Source organism: Sander lucioperca, chromosome 7, assembly GCF_008315115.2.
Source record: "Sander lucioperca isolate FBNREF2018 chromosome 7, SLUC_FBN_1.2, whole genome shotgun sequence".
In the NCBI taxonomy this organism is placed as follows: Eukaryota; Metazoa; Chordata; class Actinopteri; order Perciformes; family Percidae; genus Sander; species Sander lucioperca.
Genome location: NC_050179.1, coordinates 25,667,659 through 25,689,403, shown reverse-complemented (window position 1 = coordinate 25,689,403; position 21,745 = coordinate 25,667,659). Strand labels below are relative to the sequence as shown.

Genomic DNA, 21,745 nt, shown 5'->3' with positions numbered 1-21,745 from the left:
ATTTTGACCATATGGCCTTAGCAATAAACAAGCCGTTCTTAAATGTTGCCGACTGTCGTTTTGTGCTCCTTTTAAAAAATATCGGTTCAGGCACCGACACCATTTTAAAAATATCGTTTTAGCACCGGTATCGGAAAAAACCCAAACGATACCCAACCCTAATGGTAGTAAATGGGGAGAGACTAATTATTTTTTGATCCTGTTTGAATTGAGCCATGAATGTTCGTCAATTAAAAATATAATTTTACAACTGAAGAAAGTCCCAATTTGTTGTAGGTTTGTCATGGTACCACTTAGTTTTGTGTGAAACTGCTCAGTAAACTACATATCTTGTCTCGCACAATATATGTCACCTTGCTTGGTGCTAGCTAGCTTATGTTCCACAACACATGTAATGTTATCTTACCTAATGTGTTTTATCCAGCGTCTTTTTATCAGCTGTGAGGCGATATTACGAATCCCACTAATGCCACGCCAAGACCCACCCTTTAATAGCATTTATTGGCCAGGCCTAACCTCAACCAATGGAGCTGCTTCGTAGGTCGGGTCTTGGCATGGCCATAGTGGGATTTGTAATTTCGCGGCCGGGAGGCAAAAACACAAAAAACATACAGGCAACGTAGCTTCAGCGATACCTCACTTATGCGACTTTGGGGTGAGTAGTCTTCCTAATTACGTATTTTCACAGTCTTAGTCTTCAACAGTCTTATGACAAAATGTGACTTTCTTGACTTGAATCATTATCTTTTAATTTGACGAACATCACGTGTAATCCATGGCTCAATTCAAACAGGATAAAAAAATAACTAGAACTGCAAGCAGTTATGACAGGGTCCAAGCCCCCGATGCCAATCGCCACCGACGCCCCGGGGAACGCGCGAAAGCGGAACCCAAAGCCTGACGGTGGGGAGGCAAACGTCAGTAAATATCGAGAGGTGTGAGCCGCAAGGTCTGCGGTACATTGCCGTTGCAAATGTACCGGTTTAACAGTTCTCCTCCATGCATATACAGACTACCTTCACCAATACAAAAACGCCCTAAACACTGCCCGGTCCTACTACCACTCACATTTCATATAGTCCGGCTCCAACAACCCCAAGACTCTCTTATCTACAATAAACAAACTTCTTAACCCCCCTGACAACATTTCTACAACCTTCACAGTGGACAAATGCAACTCTTTTCTCTCATTTTTTCAATCCAAAATCAGCACCATTTACAACAACTTGACCACCCCCCTGCTCCTTCAACCACCACACCTGCCTTCCCCCCTCCACCCTCTCAGTCACTCTCTCATTTCTCTCTGCTGTCCCCTGTGGAGCTTTCACATTTCACCACAGGTATGAACAGCTGATCCCATCCCATCAGCTTTCATTAAAACCTGTCTACCATCCATCGCCCCGCTCAGCACTACATACATATTGATTTCACACACACAGCAATAAAAGCTAAGCCAAGGGGGAGTCAAACAGTGAAAAAATAAATATTGTAACTTATACAGTGGACAAAACATCTACATTTTTTCAAAAAAAAGTCCAGACGCTTTTGTACTCATGACATTCACTTATGCCAATACTCAAAATAATAATGTCACATTATTGAATTCACACACACACACACACACACACACACACACACACACACAGCAATGCCACACAAGCATTTGTGTTGTTTAAAAAAATATATTTGGAGTCATCCAGTGCTTAAACATAATATTATAACTCATATAAAGGACAAACTATTTACATTTCTTACATACAGTGTATCAATCTTGGATGTAACAGTATGGATTAATTGCACAAAGACCCCGACAATTCTGGACTTCTATGCTGGATACAAAACCTTCTGTAAGGGCTAGGAAGACAACAAAGGCATAAGCAGAATGCTGCGACTGTTAGCTTTTAGCTCCAAAAGACTGTATGTTTCTACTAGTTATAATTATAAAGTTATTAAGTTATGAATCAGAAGTGCCGCTTGGCATCGTATACAACGCGATCGACCTCGGAAGGAGTAAAAGGGCCAAAACTGGTCTACGTTGACTATAGTGCCCCCCTAATGACCGATCTTCACCAAATTTGGTACAGAGCCTCAAAGCAGCATGCCAAACAAGCAGTAAGAGTTTCATGTTGATAGCAATTACTATGGCAGAGAAATTGCAGTCGCAAATGTCCCATTTAAATGCATTGTGTTATGTTGCAGGGAATAATTGGACCCAATTGCAGAGAGCAGGCAGGCAGGCAGGAAGGAGGAAGTTGGAGTTGAGGATTTATTAGACCAAAATACAAAAATGAACCAAGGGAGTCCTGAGACTGCAGCAGGCAAAAAACAAAATCCAGAATGTAGAAAAAAGGAATCCAAAAACAAAGGAAAATACAAAAATTGGAAAATATAAGAAGCACAGAAAACTGACTAGTTGACACGGAGAAACACAACAGGAACCAACACAAACACACACAATGATCTGACACCGGACAGGGGGAAGACAAAGACTAAATACACAGGGTAACGAGGTAACAAGAGGCAGGTGACACAAGGGCTGGAAAACAGGTGGAAAACATCAGGCAATCACAAGAGCGGAAAAACACAAGACATGAAGTAAAACCAGACAAGACAAGACAGAAAACCAGACTATCAAAATAAAACAGGAAACAGAACATAAAACAAGACAAGACCGAAAATCACACAATCACAAGGAGACAAGACATGACAGAAAAACAGACTACAATACGACAAGACAAAACACCAAAACCATAACACATTGAGTTATCGGCCGAAACGCGTCTACGGTGATTATAGCGCCCCCTAATTGCCAATCTTCGCCAAATTTGGTAAAGAGCCTCAGAATGGCACGTCAAACAATAATCTCAGGTTCTTTGATAATAGCATTTAATTTGGCCGAGATATGCTAAAGTTCGTGTTTCATGGCTAGCTACGAAATTTTGTTTGGTCGTAAATTGCGCATAGTTTTACGTAGCAAAATTCTTTCCATAACTTTTGGTCAGGTCCATCTGGAGATTCTACGTACCAGGTTTTGTGCAGATCGGTCGCACGGCCTAGGACGAGTTCGAAAAAGATGAGATATAAACTAGTTGTACTTGTAGCGCCCCTTAGTGGCCAATAATCGTAAAATGTGTGGGGGACCTCCAGAGAGTCATGGCAAACAAGAATCCAAAGTTTTGCGTTGATAGCATTTATTTTGGTTGAGATATGGCAAAGTTGGTGTTTTCATAGTTAGCTACACAAATTTGTTCATGTGTAATTTGCGCAATTATTATCCTATAAAAATTATTTTCATAACTCTGTGTCAGGTTGGTCTAGAGATGCTACGTGCCAAATTTTATGCAGATTGGTCGCACGGTCTAGGAGGAGTTCGGCAAAATAGGTTTTTGATAAATCACGATTTTTCACACATAAAATTCTACGCGGAAATGGGTGTGGCCTATATCAGGAGATTGAGTTGGATCCAGAAAACACGAAGATATATGGTTTTTGAATGTGCGATGTACGGTTTGGGAGTTATAGGGTCAAACGCGTGTTTTTCTACTATAGCGCCACCTAGTGGTGGAAATGGGTCAATTGTTGCGCCTGAGGTCCTTGTAGGGTTCTGGACCAGTCCTGAAAATGGCAACCCCCCACCATGTACATATTTCTTCCCAAAATAAGGTCCCATGGTGGTTCACCGGAAGGGGAGGGACTTCGCCTCTCTATTGATGAAAATACACAAAGTTTTGTCCCCTTATTTTCTGTGTCATAATCTCGGTGTTCTCACAATACACATCACTGTATAAACCAGACTGGTGTAAGGTGTTAAGGTATGAAATCTTTAAGCCAAATCCCCATTTTTGGAGCTGTAATTTTACATCTGCCCCAGGTTTTGTCTATTGATATCCTGTCTTGTATTCTCACTGCATGCCAGTTGGCCAACTTATTCAGTAGCTGTTACTTGATGTTCTCTTGTTGTGTATATGAAAAAGCCAAATCTGCGCGGAGATGACAGAGGGTGTAATCGCTAGCTATGTGATTCAACAATACGACTCTTAGAAGCTATTCAGACTGGGGCCTGTCCTTGACCCGTAAGGAGCTTGTAATGTGGGCTTTTCCCCCTCACTCTTTGTATTTAACGGCAGAAATGAGGAGGGGGGACCAACCACTGAGTAAAGGCTTTTGCCCCTCCATGCCAGCGGCAGTCACACTGGGGAAGCTATGCACGTGCACACACACACACACACACACACACACACACACACACACACACACACACACACACACACACAAATGCACACACGGGTCTCCTGGCGTGCACTCATTTCATAGGAAGGGAGAGGTGAAGGCTGGAGGGTGAGGCAAAGGGAGACAGAAGGGGAGGGGGCACAAGGGGAGGGCACAGAGACAAGAGCCCCCCACCTTCCTTAACCTGGCAGGGGGTCAATCTTAAAGGCTGCTCTGTCTCTCCATGGGAAGACGGGGTGGGGGGTGGGGTGGGGGGCAGTGAGGCTCAATCTGCGGAGGGCAGTGGTCCTGCTGGTCAGCACAGGGAGCTCCACGTTACCCAGTTATCCATGACAACCAGAGAGAGAGAGAGCGAGAGAGAGAGAGAGAGAGAGAGAGAGACACAACATGGAAAAGCTCAGCTGCGGTCAGAGAGCGCTCAGTTGGAGCAGAGAGTGAAGAACAAAGCACCCAGTGATTTTCATTTTTCCCCTCTTTGTCTGCTTTATATTGTCCACAGACGTGTCCCTCTTTTCTTTACTGGAAATAAAGGAGCTTTGAAGAAGACACACACACACACACACACACACACACACACACACACACAGGCGTGGCTAATTGAATTATGTTTATACAGTAAGTCAAACGGTATATTTTCCCTGTGACAGAGAGTTTCCTCTGATGTGAAAACAGAAAAAAAAGGTTTCTTCTTGGAGGGGCATATCCAAAGCACAATAGCAAAGGGCAATGGAGGACACAGAGATATTTTTTCCCCATTTTTTCTTTTAAGGAAATGGCTCAGGAGATTTTAAACATTTGAGGGTACATCACTTGCAACACAAAGGTCTATGTTCTTGTATGCCTACGACTGGATAGAAGCAAGACATTTCATGTGGTCTCGATCTAAAGTGCGGAAAATGTTCATTTCGCACGGATACGTTCTGCTCAGCCTAAATGAATAGGCTTAAACTAATCCTGTCAGAAACTGTCCCAAAGAAAGTAATCCAGCAGAAATGAATGAAATGATAAACACTCAAGAAACTGGAAACATTTCAAGATGAAAAATGTCTGACATTCCAAGACTGTGTGACAATTTTATGGAAGGAACTGACCATTACAGGGTGAATCAATGCCTTTTTTTCCTGCAAGCTTACTATTGCTATTCCTGCCTTAAATCTTTTTCTGCATTCCCGAGCTAAAATACTCTTATATAAAAATGTGTTACTCTACAAAACATAAAATTCCAAATTGTGTCTGCATTGGGATTGCAGTGGGCATTCTTTTGGAAGCCTACACAATGCCATTCGGTTTCTCTGACTAACATTATGTATACCACCAACTTTAATAAAGGAGAAGGATGTGCACATCCACAATTCTTTTTCAGTGCTGTACAGAGGATAGATACCAACAACAAAAAGTAAAGAATGTCTGTAACATTGAGGCTTTGCATATTAAATTAGACACAAAGATTTTTTGACCAAAATGCACTTTTTGTCGACATGAGGAATGATGGCTACTTACAGATGAAACATTATTTTTTTTAATGATAGTTTACAAGTCTGCAGGTCAAATGTGGACTGTGAAAATATTGAGAAGTGCGAGTTCAAATCAAAGCGGTACACTGTGGCAATTCCATACTGCTTACCAACAAACATGGCATCACATTCATGAATAAAGTTATTTCCTCTGTGCACTCATGTAGGATTTCCATCCACTGCCATTTTTATTCTTTTGGGAATTCTGGTTTGTAGTGAGTGAGTAGGCTTTAAAAAGACATAGGCTACTTTCTGTCACAGCTTGCAGTGGCCTGTAATTGGCCTAACTAGTAAAGCCACACAGAGGGGCATGCTATCAAATGCTGAGGCCCAACAGAAATGTGTAGTACAGATACAAAACAATGTCATTGCTATTGAGGCTTGAGATTTGTGTGTTGTGACTATTATATAGGCCTACCATAAAAAAATGTAATTTCCTCTTGGGGGATTAATAAAGTAGCCTATATCTTCTTCTCCTTATTTCTGGCTGACAGCATAGCTTATCCTCCATAGCTGAGCAGTGTTTTATGATTCGATTACTTGTGCTGTTCAACCATCCTCATTTGTTCGTCAAACTTAGCCTACTTTGCACGTTTTAACTTTAGGGTTTCTTCCACATCCCACTTTAATCCAAGTCCATATTTTCCCTCTGTCTCCTCCCTCTGTATTCTCGGAGTCCCCGTTGTAGTTGTGCCGGTCGGCCACAGCTTGGCGCTGTTGCCTAACTCTCCCCCCGCTTCCCCTCTCTCTCCGTCAGCCCAGCCTGCCTCTCTCCTGCCTCTCTGCCTCAGCCAACCCGGGCTGTGCCGAGCTGCTCCCTGCGGGATCAGAGCGCTCCCCCGCCGGGACCCTTCTCTCACATCCCCCTGCTGGGACGCGGCTACATTTCCAGCCAAGCACTGCCTGCCTTGGCTTTATTATGTGTGTCTGCGCCGCAGCCCCGCCAGCAGAGGCAGGCAGAGGAGGAGGGAGACTGGTAGCCAGAGTCAGGACAAAGAAAAAGCAGGGAGACAGAGGCTAGCGAAGGGTTAGACTGGTAGAAATATTAGCTATTAATACCGCCGGTAGGGCATTGAGAAATATTAACAAAAAGAAAGCTTGGGTTAAAAGCAGTAGGCTATTCTCCTCGGGGTGGAGATGTTGGGGAAGAGCGCAATGTCCATGCCACCAGACCACCACCACTGTCTAGTGTAGAATAGCGGGACGGAACACAGGAGGCTGGTCGGTTTGGTGCAGCTTTCCTGAAGGAAAAACCAAACCACAACAGACTGAAATAGTTTCGATAAACTAAAAAAAAAGCCGCGAGGAGCGCGGGGGAAGACGCCACGTTTCATTTCGAAGGCAATTTCCCAGAACAGTATCCGTCGCCTCTCTTCACCTGGACCGTCACGAACCGCTGTTGCACCGCCACCTCGCACTCGGACGGTGCCGCTGTCACTTTTCTTCAATACCGCGCTGGGACCTGCTCAGGTGTTTGCCGCGAACGTGTCTGGCAGCTCGCGCCCCGGTCCATAGTGCTGACAGAAGCCGGAGCGGCACGAGCGCCCGGGCTGCACCGGAGAAAGCAAAACGTGTGCGGGGCAAAAGAGAAGAAACAAAAATAGCGAGTCTGTCGGTGTCGAGGCACGTTGTAACGAAGAAGGGAATACCAACGGGAAGTTTTTCCCGTTTACGCTACAGGTTGCGCGAGCCCTAGCGACAGTTGCAGAAGAAAGCGCAGAGGAGCCGAGTGTCGCCTCCAAGCCGCTCCACTCCCGGTGTGGGTGGTTTGTTGTCATTGGACTAACGGCCGTTTCCCAACCAGAGACAGAAGCTGCCGCATTGCAACAGGCGAAGAAGCAGCAGTGAATTTGTGGAGGAGGAACCGACTTTGTCCGCCTGCATGGTTTGCTGAAAACACGGAACGGAACAAAAACAATTAAAGAATAAAAAATAAAGCACTTCGAGACCAAGAGATGTCGAGACGGAAACAAGCCAAACCGCGTTCTGTTAAAGGTAAGAAACAGTTTATTTTGTAGCCTATCTCATGTGAACGGAGACTACACTACTACACTCCGGAGTAGGAAAAGAAGCCAACGCGACCAAAACCACGAACCAATATTTCATGTCAAACTCTGGTGCTAGTTAGCTAATTCAATTTACCCCCCCCCCCAAGAAATCTATGTGTAGTTTTACAGCAGAGTTAAATCAGTGTCTCTCACAATTACCTTTGCAAATAGTGCTCACTTTTACGGTTGGTTCACTAAGGCCTAATTGTTTTGGTCACGATATTGTTAAAAAGTGGTTACTTTGTAAGGGTATAGTTCAATGTTAGCCTACTGTCTTCTTGTCGTTTTAAATGGTCATATCTTTGTCAGAAATGAGCTTTCAGTTGATCTCTGTCCACTGCTCCACTGGGCTAATTGTTTTCAATTAGCTGCCACACTGTCAGAACTTGAAAGATGAGCCTACACTGGTGTATCTTTTCTGACAGCGTGGGTTGTGCTTTTTTGTGATCATCTTGTTGTAATTCACTTAGTGGGCCCATGTAATCTGGATTATTCCCATGTTGAGGTGTATTGCACTTGTTTTAAACAGCCCCTTGCTGCTTTGTTGTAGTAAATTTGGCTGGTTGACCCCCAAACCAAGTCACGTAGCCCCCATGTCTTTATAGTTTCCTTTTAAACCAAAATAATGTTAAAAATTGGTTACAAATTCTAATTTTCGGCTAATGTTAACCCCCCCCCCCCCCCACACACACACACACTTTAAGGGAGGTGCAATGCATTGCTGGACATGAATGTATTTAATCTTAGATTTTAGAATATTGCTGTAAATAGTTCTCAGGTTTTCAGGCCTCCCTTCCTAATTTAAAAATAAGTCCTGTGAGGTTGGGCACATATGAAGACTAACTGCAATTCACAGATTTATTTTTCCTAAAGTTATTAAAAGTCTAAACTTAGGCTATTTGATTCAAATCCTTAACTTAAAAAAAAAACATTATTTTTTTTTTTTTACTAAAGGAAGCCTCAATTTCTCCCAATACCATAAAATAGTAATCATTGCAGTGCATGGGTGAGTGGGCATCTTGCATGAGGGCATGTGGTGGCCTTGGCCTCCATGTTTCCTTTATGGGACCCATATGGGCAATGGGACGGTCTGACCATGTGGTTGCCAATCCCCCCCCCCCCCCCCCCCAGTTTCCTCCACCATATAGGTTTTCCCTTTCTGTGACTATCTGGGTAGCAAGCAGATTTCAGACAGTGGTTTAAACTGGATTTTTAGTTTGATTAGCAGCATGTTTTCTATTGGAGGATTGGAGCCTCTCCTACAGGTTGTGAAGCCAAGTCCGTTCTATCTGAGGCCAGGCAGGTTTCATTTTGTCAATAGTAGGAGAGGCATGCCACACAGAGTACTGGAAGCCTGTGTTATTGTGGTCGCTTTGTGATACGTTTTGTGGTTGTAATATCTTTCACTGTGGGCTATGTGTGCCGGAAAACTAAGAAACAAGTTGTTTTTCTGTTCAGTCCACAGAACAGGCCAACAGGGCTGTGATTGAGAGTGATGCGGTAGCTTGCAGATTCCACAGCCTCCTCAGGAATCTACTGTAAAAGCTGGTTTCAGTTTTCAGTTGATACACGCTGACCACTAGCGTATACTAAAATTTGGCTAAGCATGAAAATAATAAATGCCGTTTGTAGTTAATTACAACACTTGATGGTTTAAATGGATATTTTATTGTATGAAGTGTAAATTTGAGGGGCACTAAAAGAGAATATCCAAAATTATAACTTTGGCAAGCATGATCTTACTTATTTTGTAATTTGTAAAGTATTTTGGAGAAAGGACCGATGCGTATATCTTAATGTTTTTCCTCTTTGTGTCTGTGTGCAGAAAAAAAGAAATGCATTGTTGCAGTGATTGGAGGCCATGGCTTTTACACTAAATAAGGGCATGCAATTGATTAATACCTTTACCCTTATGAACGTCAAACGATAAAATGGTTATACGAGCCTAAACTGTCCTAAAAATGTCCTAAAATTGATCAATCAAAAACAGACAAAAACAATCGATTCATAATTGTACGAAATGGAGAAAAACAAGCAAATCTTCACATTATTAAAGCTGTAACAACCAGTGAGTGTTTTAAAAACTAAAACAGTCAAGTTATCGTTTCAGCATTTGTTTAGAGCAGTTTGTATGAATGTACATTAGAGTTCCACTTAATTAGCATGTGTAAGACGTGGTTGAATGTGGTTGTTATTGCCCCCTGCTGTAGCGTTGTTGATGCTCGGTGCAGTTTGTCAGAGAACAGATCAGCTGCCGTGGACCGGTAAATCTGTCCACTGCTGCTCTGTCATTGCTCGGTCAGTGTGTGTGTGTGTGTGTGTGTGTGTGTGTGTGTGTGTGTGTGTGTGTGTGTGTGTGTGTGTGTGTGTATGTGTGTGCGCGCGTGCATGCGTGCTTATGATTGCAACATCTACATTCTTGTATTTGCATGCATCATGGTCATGCACGCCTTGTGTGTCTCCGTGTGTGAGTGTGTGTGTCACTAAGGCAGCCTGGTCTCAGCAGCCTGGATAACGAGAGCTTAGCTTTAGTCAGGCAGCCAAGCGAAGCAGAGCGAAGCAAAGCTGAGGCGGACGACCACCACTCTGTGTGTGTGCGTGTGTGTTTGTTTGTGTGTGTGTGTGAGTGCGCGCGCGCAGTAAAGGTAACACAGTCCTTGCAGTCTAGCTTGCATAAGCACCATGTGTTTTGTGTCTGTTTACTCATGCATCTGTGTGTGTACATGCGTGTTGCTATCTCCCCTCCACACCTTGCCCCACTGACAGCTTGGCAAGACCTGGCATTTGGGGGAAGATGGAGAGGGGGATGGAAGAGCGCGAGAGAGAGAGAGAGAGAGAGAGATGGATAGAGATGGAGGAGAAAAAGGGGTTGAAGGGTAAAGGGGAGAGAGAGGAGAGGTGTTTGGGGGCAGCACAGTGGCACACAGCAGGTGAGTGGGCAGGAAGGAGGGAGCGATGGGAAGCCAGAGCGAGGTGAGCATCGCCGGGGGATTATCTGTGTTTTCATGTTCTTCTGTCTTTCACCTGCTCACCCAACTCTGACTGGCTGGCTGGCTTACGGACTTACCAGCCAGCCAGGCATGCCAAAACAATAACAAAGAAGCACAAAGTCCCACCATATCCTGCTTTAGATTTGCACTGACTCTAAGTGGCCCTGGTCTGGAAAGGATTGTTTTATTTTCCTAGAAATGAGATTCATAGCTTATTGGTGAGATGGTGATAGCCTATAGGGCTGGGTGATATGGCCAAAATTTTCTATTGTGATGTAGGTCATTTCATATCTTAAAAACCATATATATATATATATATATATATATATCACAATATAGCATGTTTTTGGGTAATTCAATAAATAGATAAATAGTCAATATGAAATAACCACATTGTAAAGTCTATTTTTCAATACTCCTATGTGAATGAAATACTTGACAGATGAGTATTTCTGCTGGGATAGGAAGATATCTACGATAGACATTTTTATACCGTTGTGACAGTATATCGTCATAACGTTCAACCCTATGGTGATCTTTTATTGTCGCTTTAATTAGTCCCAGTTTTTCTGAATAGGGAGATCATGGAAAGGGGGTGATACCAAGGGTGTAACTTTGCGTTGAGAAGTGTGGGAGGGGGGGGGGACACACACACAAAACATGGGGTCTGGGGGGTCCTCTGCCAGAAAAATATATATATATATTTTTAAGATTATTTTTTTGGGGCTTTTCCCTTTATTCGAAAGTGGATAGATATGAAAGGGGGAGAGAGATGGGGGATGACACGCAGCAAGCAAAGGGCAGCAGGTCGGATTCGAACCCTGCGCCGCTGCAGGACTTGACATTGGCGGAAACGCTCTCACTGGGTGAGCTAGAGGCCGTCCCCAGAAAAATATTTTTGATTTGAATCCCGTTTCCTGCATATCTACATACATTTATAGGGACTATGGTGATACAGAATCCAGGAAATAATTAAGTTGACCATAATGACATTATGCCAGAAAGAATAGTACTAAACTATGTATAAAAAAAGATGTCTTACTTTCTTTATTGCTTAAAATAGTGGCCAATCACAGACTCTTATAAATAAAATAATATCAAACTAATTTGAAAGTGGGGGGGACACAAACAGGATTTTGTCCCCAGTGGAAATTACGCCCTAGGGTGATGCACTTGCCTGTGACCCACATATTCATCATTTCGGTTGTTGCAAATGGCATTTTTTGCTTTCACCTGACTTTAAACCCAAATCACTTTAATTGTATTGCTATCAATAACAAACAAGTGTTATATCGCTGGAAGAGTGGTGTTTATTTTTAAAAGTTGTTTGAGTTGTTAGAGTGTGAGATTTAGGGCATGGACGGTAATGTGGAACATGGATGAACATCATGCATTTGGGTTGGTCATTTTCTTTTTCAAGGTCTGTTATTTTTTTAAATGTGCTCAAATTTTTCTTATTTTTCTTTCCTCTTTGTGTACACTCTATAAAGGCTGCATATGCAATAATCTAGAGCTGCCATTTGGATTGTAGTTTTTAATTAACATCTTTAGCAACCTTTTCAGAAAATTAAAATAAAAAAATATTCTAGTGCATTGCTTTGCAAACTTTACAGTATTATTAGGTAGGGCTGGGCAATATTTCAATATTATATCGAGATCGTGATATGAGACTAGATATCGTCTTAGATTTTGAAGAATTTTAATATCGTTACATGGTAAGTTTAGTCTTTTCCTGGTTTCAAAGGCTGCATTACAGTAAAGTGATGTCATTTTCTGAAGTTACCAGACTGTTCTAGCTGTTCTATTATTTACCTCAAACCACTTAGTAATTATATCCACATTATGATGGTTATTTATCTACAATCTAAATGTGGAAGATATTTTGTGAAAGCACCAATTGTCAACCTTACAATATTGTTGCAATATCGACATCGAGGTGTTTGGTCAAAAATATCATGATATTTGATTTTCTCCATATCTCCCAGCCCTACTATTAGTTTTTTTTTTTTTTTTTTTTTTTGATGTACCAATCTCTAGCCATAGCAAACCGCCGAATTAGCTTTCATATTACTGCTCCTCCATGTTTCACCACTGCAACTTAGTTCCTCTGATGGATTTACTTGACCAGTCTAGCCTTTACAGTGATTAGGCCTTGTTAACAGTGGGGGGACTTGACTAATTGCAGTCTCTTAATTGAACATGGACTAATGGCGTGATGATGGGCCATGAAACTAGCTGATGGGTTAGGAGAAAGGAGGGGTGAGCCGGAGGAAGACATGAGAGAGCACAGCTTCTCTCTTATCAAAATATTATTTCAATGGATTAATCCTTTTTTCAATGTGTGTCTTTAGCGAGGCGAGACAGCAAAAATCTCCCTCTGTCTGCTCAGGCAGCCTCGCTATCCTATCTCTCCCTCTCTCCCTCCCAGCTCTAAGCCCCTTGAGTCTCTCATGCATTATGTAGCGATGATTATTACTTAATTACACATTAATAAATCCGCTTCATTTGCAGGACATTAAATGGGAGTTGAGCGCATATGACAGGGCGATGGAGGAGAGCTGGGAAGATTGGAGAGGGGGGGAAAGGAGGGAGCACTTACTTTCTAGCGTTTGATTTGGTTTGTTTAGAGTCTTGTTTAGAGTCAGTGGAGCCCTTTGACCAAGAGGGAGAGAGAGGGAGGTTTGGTTTGCTTTCGGTGTGTGTTGAGCCGAGCTCTTCTGGGCTAATGGCATCATTTCCGCTCAATCTCCTCCTTTCTCCATCTCTTGCTCTCTGTCTGCATCTCTCTCTCTCTCTCTCTCTCTCTCTCTCTCTCTCTTTCTCTCTTTCTCTCTTTACATCCCTTCCTAATTTCTTAGGTTCCACCACCTTCCACCAGTTTGTGTACGTTTTTGCCTATGTAAACAGATTTTCAGTTGAATTACCGAGAACGTTTTGCCTGTATTCAGCTGACTGACGTACTGTAGCTGCTGTTTGCACTGGTCCTGTCACCTCTGACCAACCAGTCACTGGTACAGTGACATGCTCATGTGTGTAGTGTTCACCCTTGACACTACTTCACCTCCGACCAAAATTGTGCCCACGGTTTGTCAAGTAATACATTTAATTACTTATTCTTGTACAACTTTTTGCACGCACTGCTGGATGTGGTAAGTTTTTTTTTTTTTTTTTTTTTCTTCTTCTTCTTCCATGAACAACGTTGCGAACGACAAAGAGTTTGAAGAATTTTAAATGATACCCCGTCCCACTCGTTTGTTGTTTTGGTCAAACTGTTGGCACTGTTGCTAGGGAATTAAGTGTCTCTACACTAGGACTGCGACTAAAGATTATTGTCGTTACTGGTGCAGCGGCCACTCAGAACTCGGAACGGGCCGATTGCTTGGCCTCCATGGGTCCTCTGAGTAATACAACTGCCATAGTTGCGTCCCATAGCAATGCTATAGTATACATGCCAACAGCTAGCTATTTGGGACCAGGCTATTTCCGGGAACAAACGTGTTCATTCCGAAAGTTACATCACTGATGCTTAAAATGTTTGAGTTTGCTACAATGGAACATCTCCGCTCTCTCTTTCTTCATCTGGTCCTGAATGAACTGTAGTGAGTGATGGAAAGCGAGCTGTACCCAGCATGCCACTCTGCAGTGTAACAGTTAATAAGGTTCGCCTATCAATACATTACACAGTGTGTAGTTAACACACTACTTATAAATATATCCAGCAAAGCTCAAGAGCTAGCATTCGACAACGCGCTTCCTTAGGTCCTCAGTAATACACCCGCCAAGGGTGAAGTCGATCAGATGAACGGTAGTCAAGAAAATCAGAGGACAGACATACATACATACAGACAGACAGATTTCTTCCAGTTAGATCAATCTGCCAATGATTTCCTCTTACAATCGATTCATTGTCTGGTCTATAAAACTGAAATGAAATCACAGAGCGTTTTCCCGAGCCCAAAATAACGTCTTCAAATTGCTTTTTTTTTTCTGACCGACAGTCTAAAATCCAAAGACACGAGATAGATAAAGATAAGAAGGAAAAGCAGCAAATCTTCACATTGGAGGAGTTAGGAATAGTTGCCATTTTTGCGCAAAAAATGACTAAAATGATTGATTATTAAAATACCCGCAGATTCTGTTGCTCGACTCATCAAATAATGGACTAATGGTTTCAGCTGTAGTCTACACCATCTTACTTTTTAAACACTGGTTACGGCTGCATAATAATTCATGTAAGTATGTGATTTAAATGTAATAAGAGACTCTGGGATAGTAATTACTCATTGCCTGGAGTTAAAGTTATTGTCAATTAACTGCTCAAGACTTTGAAATTAACAACCGCCAACCCGCCAAATGTGGGTAAAAATTAATTGTGGTGGGAAATGTCATCAAGTTACAAGCCATTTGGTGGTTGCTGAATCTAATTATGATACTATTCATACAAAGGCAAAACAGAACTGACCTGTGCAAAGAGAAAGTCATGTGTACAAGGACAATGTCCACTTGCACCTGTTATTTTTGTTCATATAAGCGCTGTGGAACCTACTTTCATCCCAATATGTGACAGCAGCATCAGTTTGGTGTGTTTAGTACAGTGCAGTTAATCTCTCATTTCTCTTCCTTTTTCTCCCTCTCATGTCTATTTTTCTTGCTCTCTCTGCCTTTCTCTCCCCATCTGGCTTCACCATTAGAATAATTTAATGTCACCCTTTGGCAGAGCACAGAGACATTCATAGGGCGACTGGCTCATATAAAACTCAGAGACCCTACACATGTGGCTTGGATTACTTGAAGACAACAATATGTCATTTTGCAGGTACATCGTATATGTGTTGCAAGGGAAGGCGCCGTAAATGCCTTTTTGCTCTTATTAACACCCAAAATTTGACAGATTGTCTCGTTTGTGTTTGCGCAGCTACAAATAATGTTAGCAATAGTGCAATCAGTTTGTGTCAACTCCTGTATAAAAGCTTGTATTGGCTTTGCATTAAAGCCTGCTGAACCATTAAATGGCTTTCTGAGAGCTTTGTTAGAAATTTCATTGACTTCTCAGCAGGGGTGGATTTGAGTTTTTGGTAATTGTTTTTTTAAATGGGACAAAAACAAGCTAATGCAATTGGTGATCGGTGGAGCCCAGCAGTACCATGCATTGAATGTAATTGGACTCATGTTGATCTGCACTCAATTAGAACCAAATTAGTACACAATTGAACGCCCAGAGTAGAACAGAACTAAGTAGAGTAGGCCATTTTTTATGGAAGACATTTTGACATGTCACAGTAAGACGAGCACAGGTCTAAATAATAACATTAACGATTTCTGAATTACATTTAGCTGCTTCGGTTTCAGGGTTCCTGGAATTGTGCACGTTTGCTCACTGTCACACTGTCATGGGACACAGAGCAAAATTGAGCCATCATTAAAGTTAATAGTTCACCTGTCCTTTTCCTACTGTGACAAGTCAAAATGAGTAAAAAGTACAGTCAAATTTATACTGTTCCTTGTCTATGCCACAAAGTATCAGACAATAACCTCAGGTATATTGAAAGAATGCCTGCTGTAATGGTTAATGGTCTTGATAAGTACCATTCCTCCATCAGTGTTGAGCAAAAATGAGGTTTTATCTGAAATAATGGATGGGAGAAGGTCGTATCATTTGGTAGGCTTTTTATTGGGGTGTGTGTGTGCGTGTGCGTGCCCGCGTGCGCGAGAACTCATCTGCGTGTCCAGAAAGGGTGAAGTCCCTCAGTGAGGTGTGTGTATGCCAGCGACAACTCCTTATCAGCGGCCTGCCTGGTGTAGTTGTGCATGTACGTGTGTGTGTGTGAGAGTGTGTAAGAACAGGGCGTCATGGGCCAGGACTGTGCCATTGTAGCAGCTTAGCTAGCCTCGTTTATCAGCTGCAAACTCACTGGACCTTAACACACACCCACCCCTCTGGAGACACACACACACACACACACACACACACACACACACAAACACGCACAGTGTAGCTGAGCTCTGTGCAGGCCCATGCCCTCCGCTTTTAGGAAGAGAAAGATGATTCTGGTGTGACCACACACACACACACACACACACACACACACACACACACACACACACACACACACACACACACACACACACACACACTTACTTAGGCAATCCAGACCTAGCCCGTATCCCCCCTCCACTAGAAAGTGTCAGAGGACATGGGCCCTTCTAAGTTTCCTACAAGGCTGAGTGTGTATGCATGTGTGTAAGCATCTCTTACAGCCTTTAACTAAGATATAATGCTTGCCTTGTGTCTTTGTTCCACACTGACTGTTTGCCTGCAGTGTATTTGTCTCTATAGTTTGGGGTTTTTGGTTAGGTCTTCCTGTGTGTGTCTCAGTTAAAGCTTATTGGATACCTAACTGGTGTAGCAACTAAAGAGGAATATAGTTATCAATCAATTTGATCATTCATTTAGTCTTTCATGTAAAATATAATAATGCTAGTCATCATCACAAGTTACTATAGCACAGAGTAATGTCGTAACATTACTGATTTGGGATGAGCAGCAGTCAAAAACCACTAAATGATTTGATCTACAGTGATATGCAACAATGGAAATCAAATCTTCTTTTCTTTTGTTAAGTCTTTGGAAATACAAGGATTCCAAAAACAAGATTATGATTTGGATATGGCCAGTAGGCATCCATGTATATGATTAATTATGTGGAACTGGTATGGGAGCAGGAATAATAGCTTATTATTTTGGACATAATTACAGTCATTCCTTTCCTCATTCAGCCCCTTGTCCCCCTCTTCCCTCCTTCTGCAGCCTCTTGCATTTCACTCCTCCACTCCTTCCTCCCCTCTACTTTGCCTTCTGCCTCCCTCCCTGCCTCCCTCTAATAATCCCTCCCCCCTTCCTTTTCCTTCTTATTCTGTACATTAAACATTAGTGGTGGGGGCAATTAGCATTGCCCCTCTGCACACCTGGCTGTTGCATAATATATTTATTGGGCTACCCTCCCTCCCTCTTTCTGACACACGTACGCGCACGTACTGCTGTTGATGAAAGGCTGACTTTTGGGAAATGGGAAATGTGTGTGTGTGTATGTGTAGGCTATGAGGACTTCTAGAGCTTTATGCCCCCTGGTCTGACCCCGCATAACCTCAGTTTGAGCTTCAAGCCAGGGCAAAAGTCACTGGTCTAGTCAGGTTTTTAGACAAAATACGTGTTCTTTCTGAACTTAGTTTTGGAGTCGGGTATTAGGGCTGTACGATATGGGGAAAATATGCGATATGCGACAAGGTTGTTAAATATTGCGATGACGATATCATTTGCGATAAACCAACAGATATTAAAGTGTACTCAGTTCTGCATTTCTGCTGCTTCAAGTATTCTGCTAAAATACAGCAAATTGCTTGTTGAATAAAAAAAAAAAAAAAAACGGAATAAAATCATTATTCAACACTTTGTTAAACAAATTGAACATTGTGTTGAACATAAAAATCCCCATTAAAAAAGACTAAATTAAAGCGTAGGCTAGTTTTTTACTGATACTCACTTTCATCTAACTTAAAAAACTCTCTTAAGTGTCTTTCGCCATATGTCGCAGCCTTTTGCGATGTTTTTACTGTGCAAGTTGATATCGCGATAACGGGCCCTATCGGGTATCCAATTCCGTTTTTTTCCCTAAGCAACTTTATTTGGCAAAGTAAGCCTCATGCATGGTCTGTGCCAATATAGCATCGAGGTTACATGTCTACCAATTTCAATATGTACAGCTGCTTCGTCTGAATAAACAGCCAAGGCCTCTGTTTTTAATCCAGATTCATCCATTCAATTATTTTATGTCTGCTTGCCTTTGCTCCCCGTGCTTGTGTGCGCACACACACACACACACACACACACCCCCACCCACACACCATGGACCCAGACTAATGTGCATTGTCCTCAGAGTGTGAAGTTTTCAACAGAACAAGCTGCTTGTGTTGTGTTCCTTTTTTATAGGACACTCTGCCGGGTCTTTGTAGTGTGCCCCACTATAGACCTACCGATGCTTCTTTTTAGTGCTTTAGTCTTCAGTTGGTTTTTCGCACTCTTTTCCATTCACCTCCCAGTCAAAAGGCAAGGGCGCCCTGCTGTGAGACATACAATGGAGCAAGAGAGAGCCGGAGAAAGTGAGAGAGCAAGAGAGCGACAGTGAGAGAGACTCCATGCTGAATAAGAAAGAATAGAAAGGGTGTGTAATGAAATGAAAATAGGAAATTGTTTATCATGTATCATTCCTCCATACAATCTTCATCTTCAGTAACATATTCATTCATTGCAATTTAATTATCCCCTGTTTTTGTAACTTAAAATGATATTCTCTTTTAAAGTGGCAGTGTTCAGCAGATCAGTATTTTTTTTTTCTTTTTTAGTCTACTGTCCGATAGTCTTTATTCACGACGTTCCACTTCCGAGATTGCTCCGTTGACGGAGAGAAATTCCGCCCAGTTTCAGTCATTTAGGCCGGATATTGGTTACCTTGGCTTTCTTTGTGTTGACGTTTTAAACTCCGGTCGATTTTATGAGGACTATGGTTAACTTTTTCTCAGTTCTCTCAGGGTAAATCCAGATAGCTAGCTAGACTATCTGTCCAATCAGAGTTTTCTGTTGCACGACTGAAACATCCTTTAAACTAGGGCTGAACGATTAATTGCATTTGCGATAATATCGCGGTATGTTAAAACGCGATTTCCTAATCGCAAAGGCTGCGATTTGGTCGCATGACTCGCGAGAGCAAATCAGTCTGCACTCCGCACACACACTACGCCGTACCTTGAGCTGATTTCTGTCATTCAAACAACTCTGAGTTGTAGTTTAAAACTTTTACAGCCATTTTAATAAAATGAAGGGTTTTATTCGGGCTTGAGTCTATACATGAAGTAGAGCTGGGGGTAAACGATTATTTATTAAACGATTAATCGGGCGATTATTTTATCGATTAGTCGACTAATCTAACGACTAATTGGACGATTAATATAACGATTATTTTTCTGTTGCTCGATTAATAAAAACCATAATGTATCTCAAATAAATACCAAAAAATTCTTAATAATATACTTTATTAAACAATTTTGCAGAGCAAAAAATCTTCTGCTTTACACAAAATAAAATAATTATTTTACTGTTATACAAAATGAAAGGCCAGCCTGTTTACTCTTTTACAGTACCAACATAACTCTCTTGTTCAAAAAAATCAAGTTGTAGTGCAAAAAAGAAAAACACTGTGCAGTGCACAGTACAGACATTCCTTGGATTGTTTAACACAACATAACAGTCCCAACATAAAACCTGATATGCATATGCATAATCAAACTCACTCTCTTAACTGCTATTCTGTAGGTTTACATGCTAATGCAGCTGTGCACTTTGGTGGTGCTAGGCTAACCAACGCATCTTAGCTCTCTGTGCAGTTTGTTCGTGCTAGGTTAGTAGCTAACATTCACGTTAGCTAACGTTAGCTACTATAGATAGCTGTGTTCTGCAGCTGTAAGCTAGCTACCATTCAAGCCAACATTAGATGATAACTAACGTTAGCTAAACACAGCTGCCTAGGCGCCAGTAGCTAGCTAACGTTAACGTTAGCTACTAACCTAGCACGAACAAACTGCACGGAGAGCTAAGATAGTTAGCTAGCACCACCTAAGTGCGCAGGCTACACAACACACTACACAAACATGAAATTAATTTAGCTAACGTTAGTACTTGGGACTATATTTTAAGTATTCCCATTCCCTCGATGATTAAGGGCGAGCTGTTTTTTTAGGACTTCTTCTTTTCATGGGGCTTTTTGCAGGGCTTTGTTGGGAATTCTGTGAGGAGGTTGCTGTTTCCTGCAATGTTTTGGTCTCCCACATATGTGTGTGGCGAAGCGTCGACGCAAAAATACGACGTCGACGTAATTTTGACGTCGATGCGTCGACGTCATCGACGCGTCGCTGCAGGCCTAACATGAAGTTAATGGATACAGGCACACAGAACTCAAGGCTCGGTTGGCAACGATTAGCTCTGATTAGCGGTTAGCTCCGGTTAGCAGTTAGCTCCGTTATAAAGATATGGAGTGGAGGAGCTGCCACTGAGGGGTAACAATCAGACTAATAAATGACGTCGGGGAGCTTTCACAGCAACGGGGCCGCGGTGTTTCAACAGTTTTATTAGTACAGTTAATCCCACGGCAAGAACACCAGCAACATGCTGACGTAACGATAGCCTTTCTGAACAAGAACACCAGCAACATGCTGACGTAACGATAGCCTTTCTGAACAAGTGCACACGGCAGCACGCAACTTCACGAGGGGGAGGGGCTGGAGGCAGCTCCTCTCTGTGCACTGTAAAAAAAATACACTTATGTATGTGTGTGTGTGTGTGTGTGTGTGTATATATACTATATACTATATTTTTACTTATTAACTGTCTATTGTGTAATTGTGTGTTCATACTATAAATTATTATATTATTATTCTTTGTTGAATAATACAGAAGACAAAGAGCTTAAAAAAATAATCGAATATCGAATCGCAATCGCAATATTTGGGAAAAAAATCGCAATTAGATTATTTTCAAAAATCGTTCAGCCCTACTTTAAACGTACACATGTTCCACCAAAATTTCCTTCCCGAGGCTTTTTTGCAGATGCGCCGTTGCTCCAAACGATGCTTAGCGCCGCCCAAGACGATTGTGATTGGTTTAAAGAAATGCCAATAAACCAGAGCACGTTTTTCTCCCATCCCGGAATGCTGTGTGGACTAGCCAGACCCTCCTCCGCAGTGCTGTGGAGGAAAGTCCGGTTACGCGAGACTGTCTGATGGCACTTGGTAAATATGTTATGTAAATGTGGTAGTTATAAAGTAATATTTATAGATATTTTTCATTAATTAAAATGAGCTAAAATGGATTGAACTGCTAAACATTCACACTTTCTTGGATGAAATGTACTGT

General features: G+C 42.1%; 1 protein-coding gene across 4 annotated transcripts in view; it reads left to right on the top strand.

The window, feature by feature from the left end:
- Window positions 1–6,499: 6,499 nt before the first annotated feature.
- The window catches only part of znf423 (zinc finger protein 423), a 167,491-nt gene continuing 152,245 nt past the window's right edge, over window positions 6,500–21,745 (top strand). For 3 of the 4 annotated variants that reach the window (XM_031294812.2, XM_031294811.2, XM_036003137.1), the window contains exon 1: window positions 6,501–7,739. In XM_031294812.2, the coding sequence (XP_031150672.1) occupies window positions 7,700–7,739 (40 nt within the window). In that variant the 5' untranslated portion in view covers window positions 6,501–7,699. Of the gene's footprint in view, window positions 7,740–21,745 lie in introns of all 4 variants that reach the window. The other variant, XM_036003136.1, reaches the window with a different exon arrangement.